General features: G+C 45.3%; 1 protein-coding gene across 1 annotated transcript; it reads left to right on the forward strand.

The window, feature by feature from the left end:
* Nucleotides 1–1,046: 1,046 nt before the first annotated feature.
* Nucleotides 1,047–7,425, forward strand: LOC306968390 (deoxyribonuclease-2-alpha-like; the record flags this gene model as incomplete). The annotated part of the gene is made up of 6 exons (XM_079563736.1): nt 1,047–1,144; nt 1,241–1,379; nt 4,099–4,180; nt 4,280–4,447; nt 4,507–4,695; nt 6,986–7,425. The coding sequence occupies 6 exons, from the start codon at nt 1,047–1,049 to the stop codon at nt 7,423–7,425; spliced, it is 1,116 nt and encodes a 371-aa protein (XP_079419862.1).
* Between the last annotated feature and the right edge of the window lie 284 nt (nt 7,426–7,709).

Genomic DNA, 7,709 nt, shown 5'->3' on the forward strand with positions numbered 1-7,709 from the left:
TCGTTTTCATTCACTTTTAGCGGCTCCTCTTTTGTGATGTTTAGTTTCACTGCTTTGATTTTTACCACGTTCATATTTGAACCTGTGGGATTCGAACCACTGACCCTCCACTTAAAAATATAACTGTGGCCACGCCCCCTGACAAACCGCCATTTTGACTGGAAAAAGCGGAGTCAGCGTTTTCACTGACGTTGCGTTTTAACCTCTTAACTCCCGCCTGAGCCGAGGGGATCTTTTTCCTCACGTCAGATTTTTTTTTTTCATCATTTTTTTGTTGGGTATTCAACTCATTTTTGTAGCTTTTTTGTCATTTTTTTTTCATTTGTTTGTCAATTTTTTATCACATTTTTGTCATTTTTTTTGTCAAATTTTCATCAATTTTTTTCATCATTTTTTAATCAAATTTTAGTCATTTTTTGTCATTTTTTTGTCAACTTTTTATCATTTTTTTCGTCATTTTTTAATCAAATTTTTGTCAATTTTTTTTATCACATTTTGTCACATTTTTGTCATTTTCTTGTCAAATTTTTATCACATTTTTGTCATTTTCTTGTGACATTTTTGCCACTTTTTTATCAATTTTTCGTCACTTTTTTGTCACATTTCCATCATTGTTTTCGTCTCAGTTTTGTTGCTATTTTCTCACCTTTTTTTCCAGAAGCTTTTGGGTTGGGGTAAAGCCAAACTGGAGAAAATGTGCTCGGTTCAGGTGGGAGTTAAGGGGTTAAAGAACTCCTGAGAGCTTTTCAAATGAGCTCCAAATCGCTCCAGCTCGTCTTCAGATGTGGAGCATCAAAAATCATCTAAAGGTTTTTGAAGTTTGTTTGCGGCAAAGCAATTTTTCGTAAAGAAAAAATTGCCCCATTTGAAGAAGTCTGAGGCTCAGCAGAAGCTTCCACGAGACTGACCCCAAACCAGCCCCATCAGACTCAGTCTGATCCTCCAGTCCCACCTCAGCGTCGTGTGGGCTCTACACTGTCAGGCTCTAGGAGAACTTCATAAAGCTGTGTTTGACCCGGATGTGACGAAGGTCCCGCCTCTTGCAGATGTTGCTGTGGGTGGTGGTGAGTTTGGTGCTGCTCTGCGGCTCTGAGGCGTCACCTGGTCTGAGCTGTAAAAGTGGGACAAACGAGGATGTGGACTGGTGAGTCAGAAACATCCCGCTCATTCCTGGATTCAGAAGTTCTGAAGTTTCCTGAAGGCCATGATGATGACATGATGGTGATCCGTGTCTTCACAGGTTCGTCCTGGTCAAACCTCCTGCAGGTGAGACGTACGTCTACATCGACGCTAAAGGGAAGAAGGACATGACCTCGTCCATCAGAGACGGCGCCCTGGTCCACACGCTCAGCCCAATGCTCCGCTCCGTCAGGAACATGGTAACTTCTAACAAACTAACTTCTCTGCCCGACGCCTTTTCAGCTCCACTGACTCGCGTCTGTTTTAAAGGAATAAACGTTCACCTGAATACACTGCGTTCCAAATTATTATGCAAATTGGATTTTTGTGTCAAAAAGGTAAAAAAAAAAACAATAATAATGAAACTCATGGATGGTGTCGCGTCTCAGGCTCTTTGAATCACTGACATTAATCTCAGAGACCTGGGATGATCAGTTTTCAGGTTAAGCCCAGTTAAGGGAAAAACTACTGAAAAAGGGTGTTCCACTTTATTATGCAGATCATCATTTTCAAGCAATATGGGAAAGAAAAAGGGACTTTCTGCTGATGAAAAGCGTGAGATAGTTGAATGCCTTTGTCTAGGTATGAAAACCTTCGATATTTCATGAAAGATTAAGCTTAATCATCATACAGATAAGAGATCTGTGGATGATTCAGAGCACACTCCGTTTTGTGCCGATAAGGGCACAATATGGACGGTTTCTGCCAGACAAACACATCAGATTAAGAGAACAGATGCTACAAAGCAGCATACAGGTATTTGAAGCTGCTGGTGCCTCTGGAGTCTCCCGAACATGAAGGTGTAGGACCCTCCAGAGGCTGCAGTTGTGCATAAACCTTCTATCCGGCCTCCCCTAAACTGTTAATTGAAGCTGAAACAGAAACGGCTGCAGTGGCTCAGAAATACATGAGACTCATTTTCAAACAGTCTTGTTCACTGATGAGGCCGTGTAGACCTGGATGGTCAGATGGATGGAGTAGTGGATGGAGGTGAATGGCCACAATGTCCCAACAAGGCTGTGACGTCAGTAAGGAGGAGGCGGAGTCAGTAAGGAGGGGGCGGAGTCATGTTTTGGGCCAGAATCATGGTGAGAGGAGCTGGTCGGCCCCATTAGGCCCTTTTAGGCTCCCTGAAGGTGTGAAAATGACCTTTGAAAAATATGTGGAGTTTCTGACTGACCACTGTCTTCTATGCTACAAAAAGAAGAGCCGTGTTTTCCTGAACAAGATCATCTTCATCATGACAACGCACCATGTCCTGCTGTGAAGAAAACCTCTGCATCACTGGCTGCTATGGGCATAAAAGGAGAGAAACTCATGATGTGGACCCCCTCCTCCCCTGACCTCAGCCCTATTGAGAACCTTTGGAGCCTCAACAAAAAAAACTTCTATGAGGGTGGGAGGCAGTTTTCATCCAAACAGCAGCTCTGGGAGGTTATTCTGACATCCTGCAAACAAATCCAAGCAGAAACTGTCCAAAAACTTACAATTTTAATGGATTTAAGAATTTTGAAGCTGCTTCACACAAGGGCTCCTATGTTAAAATATAACTTGACCTGTTAATATTTTTTTGATTGAAATAGCTTTTGATTTCAGTAAGTATGACCTCCTAATGCTACACATTCAACAAATGACCATTTTCAGTTAATTACAAGCTTTAAAATGTATTAAAACGATGAGTTGCATAATAACTTGGAACAGTGGATTTTGAGGTTTTTACTATATTTATTTTTGAAAAAAATACTGTTATCACTGGGAGATTTTTCCACCACATTTAAATGATCCTCTACCAGTTAAAGACTTAAAAATTATGCCGACTCTCATTTGAGTTGACAATTTAGAAAATCTTAGAAAAATGTCATTTGCATAATAATTTGGAACGCAGTGTAAACACAAATCCCTAATCTTTACAATCACATGTTTCATTATTCACAGTTCCAATGTTTCACAATAAACAGTGTCTGCTTGAACTAAAACCAGCCAAACATTTACATTTGATCATATGTGTATCGTCCATAACGTGTAAACGCAGGACAGTGTGGAATAAGTAAGTGCACCCCTGAATCTCACTGAACTGCAGCAGTTTAGAGGATGCTCCAAGATTCACCCTGATCATTGTGTCTGATCTGCAACTACAGGAAAGAAGGATGAGCAGATGTTTAATACAGGGGTTCACTTACTTACTCACACCGTTATGAATGTCTCAGGTTTTTCTTGCCCAGTGTTTTATGCACTGTAGATGTTGACATGTTCCAGAGGGTTCTGTAAGTCTTCAGCCGACCCTCTAGGGTTCTCTTTTACCTCAGAGGGTTCTGTAAGTCTTCAGCCGACCCTCTAGGGTTCTCTTTTACCTCAGTGAGTTCTGTAAGTCTTCAGTTGACCCTCTAGGGTTCTCTTTTACCTCAGAGGGTTCTGTAAGTCTTCAGCCGACCCTCTAGGGTTCTCTTTTACCTCAGAGGGTTCTGTAAGTCTTCAGCCGACCCTCTAGGGTTCTCTTTTACCTCAGAGAGTTCTGTAAGTCTTCAGCTGACTCTCTAGGGTTCTCTTTTACCTCAGAGGGTTCTGCGCGGTGCCCTTGGAGCGTCAGGTTTGCTCACACCACAAAAACATGACCAAATGTAAATGTTTGGGTGGTTTTAGCTTAAACACTGTTCACTCACCACATTTAGGACCAATTTAGGCAGAAATGTGCGAAGTTACAAAGTGTCCCCACGACAGTGGGAGGAAAAAGTCTCTACAATCGGAGAACCGAGGTTACAACGTAACCTGAACGTTTAATTGATCAAATATTAGTAAATGCAAAGACCAATAAATGCTGAATAATGAGCTGGATTGGATTCAGATTCATTCCGTCACAGAGGTGGTTCTTGTTTGGTGAAGTTGAACTGACACCAGTGAATCTGATGAAATGTGTTTCAGCCGCCCAGCTTCGGGTTCCTGAGCTACAGCGACCAGCCTCCGGGCGCCAGCGCCAACATGAAGCTGTTCGGACACAGTAAAGGTGAGTCACAAAGCTCTGAGGACCAGGACGGAGCTCCAGGGGAACCCTCTGATCGTGCAGCTGAAGTCATCGTTCTCTTGTTTTGTGGTGTCTCTGCAGGGCTGGTCCTGGGCGACAGCAGCACACAAACATCTGTGTGGATCACACACAGCACGCCTCAGTTCCCCTTCAGGAGAGACCAGAACAGCTTCTGGCCTGACAGTGGAGCACAGCAGGGCCAGAGCTTCCTGTGTGTGAGTCTGCCCTTCTCTGCGCTCAGCACAGTGGGTAAGAACCGTCACGTTACAGCGTCTGCAAACCTCCTCTGAGCTCTCACTGTGTTCCAGGGAAACATCTGCAGAACATTCGGGCGTATCCCTTTGACTACGACCTTCCTGCTGGTTTCCCTAAAGAGCTAATCGATGCCTCCAAATGGGTCCACTCTGATGCTCTTCTGGGCGAGTTCCAAACCCTGAAAACCAGCGGCAACACAGATCTGAAGCTCATGGCCAAACCCCTGGGTGATGAGGCTGAAGGTGAGACACTGCAGGAGATGTTCCTCCTGAAATAAGTTAGTGTGAAACAGTAACAAACAGGAGACTGGTCGAGCATTTCTCTGATGCCTGAGAGATTCTCACGCAGAGCTGGTTCTTCTGCAGACTATGCTGTGCCTCAGGGCCCGTTCAGGCGCTCTGCTCTCCCAAAATGTCCTCCACTGGGCGGCGCTGTGATCAAACATGACCTCCTGTCGCTGCTTTCAGACGAACGTGAAGGAGACTTTCAGTTCAGTTTCACTGCCTTCATGTTCGGAGCAGCTGTGAGGCGGCTCCTGTGAGCGCTGGGCACCGCTAAACGGTTCCTACTTGGTACCGACGGAAAGCTCCGGTAGGGGGCGGTATCAAAAAACGTTTTTTTTCTGTGCTAATTTTCGGTACTTTTCGGCTAACGTCAATAAATGATCCACAGTGAGTCTAAAAAAGCCTGAACTCATGAGCAGCTTCAGCACAAATGCAGAAGCGACGCAAAGCAGAGCCGCGGTCTGAGCCAGGACTAAACCAGGACTAAACCAGGACTAAACTAGGACTAAACTAGGACTAAACCAGGACTAAACCAGGACTAAACCAGGATTTACAGTAAAGTGGTTAAAAACCAGGACTAAACCAGGACTGAATAAGAAACTAGACTCTTAGACAAATAGAAAAGCAGTGACAACAAGAAACACATGGGCTTTAGCTTTAGCTTTAGCTTTACCTTTAGCTTTACCTTTAGCTTTAGCTTTAGCTTTGCCTTTACCTTTACCTTTAGCTTTACCTTTACCTTTAGCTTTAGCTTTAGCTCCAGAGCCTGAAGTTCCTGCTGTTGTTTAAACTCCAGCTGCACCGGAGCGTTGGGATCACAGATTGTCTGTGGAAAAGGTGAGGCTCACTCTGCATTAGCCATGTTTGGAACAGTTATGGTGCTTTGTCAGTGACAGAGTGAGCGCTCTCACTATGTCACAGATCTGTGACGTGTGAGGAGCTTTCACTGTGGAACAGCTCAGTGAGTTTAGAAAAGTTTATCTTCAGTAAACGGTCCTGATGTGGATCTGGTCTGTTCCTGCAGCTCAGGAGGGAATAATGTCCCAACTCTCTTTTTATCACGGCTTTAGTGGGAATTTTGCTCAAACATGAAGCTCCAGGTGACGCTGCTGCTCCTGTTTTCAATTAGAATAACACAGGTATCGAAAAAAGTACCGTTAAGGCACCGGTACCGAAAAGCAGGTATCGTTAAAGTAGTGGTATAGAAAAAAAAACGAACGGTACCCAGGCCCCTCTCCTGACGGGTCGCTCGCCTTAACATTAAAATAAGAAAGAACTTCCGTATTAGACGTTTCATTCATGGTGGCAGGGAGAGACCATGTGACCGGGACTTTTGGGTCAAGACCGGCCATCTAAAAAAAAAAAAAAACAGTCATATTCAATGCAATAGTGGCGGTGATGAGAAAAACAATGAGCCCTTGGCCTGAACTAAAACAGTATAAGCAACAAATCGAAGACAACAGTTACATTTTGTTTCTGCCGAGTTCAAGCTCACGCCTCAGAGACTCAACACTTTCATCTTGTCATTCATAACTTGAAGGAACTTTTGTAAAATGACTTAACGATCTTAAAATGTGCGTTCCATTAATGAAGTTCCACTCGCGACTGCAACACAAATAAGCTTCTCAAAACCAACCACATGATCCGACTGTAGATGAAGATGAAACGGTAAAACTCACCACGGAGTTCAGGAGGTGTGGAGTGAGGATAGAAATACCAAAAAGGACAAACATTGTAAAACCTTTCATTGGAAACTAGAAGATTTACAAACTGCACTGACGACGCGTCACCTGACAACTCCCAGCATGCACTTCTTTGCAAACATTTGTCTAAAATGTATAAAAATAGAGGTCTGAGGTTCTGTGGGTCCTGGAGGGAGTTCCTCTTATATTCTCACTGTGAGGGGCATGAGTGTTATGTCCCAGAGGCTCACTGCTCATTATACCAGATTATCTGAACCATGACTCAGTAAAGGCCACCAGAGGGCGTCACATCCCTCTAGTGGAGGAGTTGTGTAATTGCATAAATGTGTAGTGGGCCGACAAAGTATGTCGGCCCACCGGGAAAACTCCCGAATCTCCCGATGGCCCGTCCAGCCCTGGACCGAGCTCAGAGGGGAGTAAGGAGTTCAAATGGAACAGCCTCTGACAGGAGTGCCAAAGGGCAGGTGAAAGGCACTCATGTGTTATTTGACACTGGGCTGATCTTAATCATTAAGTTCACTCCTGACTGTGCCCCCCCCCTGCAGCTGGAGACCTGTACGTGAAGCTGGCCAAAGGCCTGAACACGGACCTGAGCGCTCAGACCTGGGGCTGTCAGCCGGGCCGAGACGAGAGCTACTGTGACAAAGACCAGCAAGGGAAAATCAAGCTTCAGATGCTCAACGTAGAGGAGATCACAGACGGCAAGAAGACGTGGTCCACCAAACAGGACCACTCCAAATGGGCCGTGTCCACCAGACCCAACACCGGCTGGACCTGCTTCGGCGACGTGAACCGGTCCATCTCCCAGTACGGGCGCTGGGGAGGAGCCGTGTGCATCAGCGGCAAAGACCTGAACGGATTCTTCAAAGGGTTCGTGAAGAAGCCGCTGCCGTGTCGCAAACGCCCAGCGCCTTGTTCCTCCTCAGAGATGTTCTCTCAGATCCACGAGCTCGCGGAAAACCTCCAGGAGAAACTGGAGCTGTAGGAACGTCGGGCAAACACATCTGGAGACAATCATGGCTTCAGAATGTTTCAAATGTGAATAAACGGCAACGAATAAATCACAATCATGTTGTTGTTTTCTGTGTTTTATTACTCCCTCACACCAGGAGGGGGCAGCAGAGGCTAAAGCAGGAGGAGAGTCTCACCAGGAGGGGGCAGCAGAGGCTAATGCAGGAGGAGAGTCTCACCAGGAGGGGCAGCAGAGGCTAATGCAGGAGGGGAGTCTCACCAGGAGGGGCAGCAGAGGCTAATGCAGGAGGAGTCTCA

This window comes from Gobius niger (genome assembly GCF_951799975.1).
Source record: "Gobius niger genome assembly, chromosome: 9".
Classification (NCBI taxonomy): domain Eukaryota; kingdom Metazoa; phylum Chordata; class Actinopteri; order Gobiiformes; family Gobiidae; genus Gobius; species Gobius niger.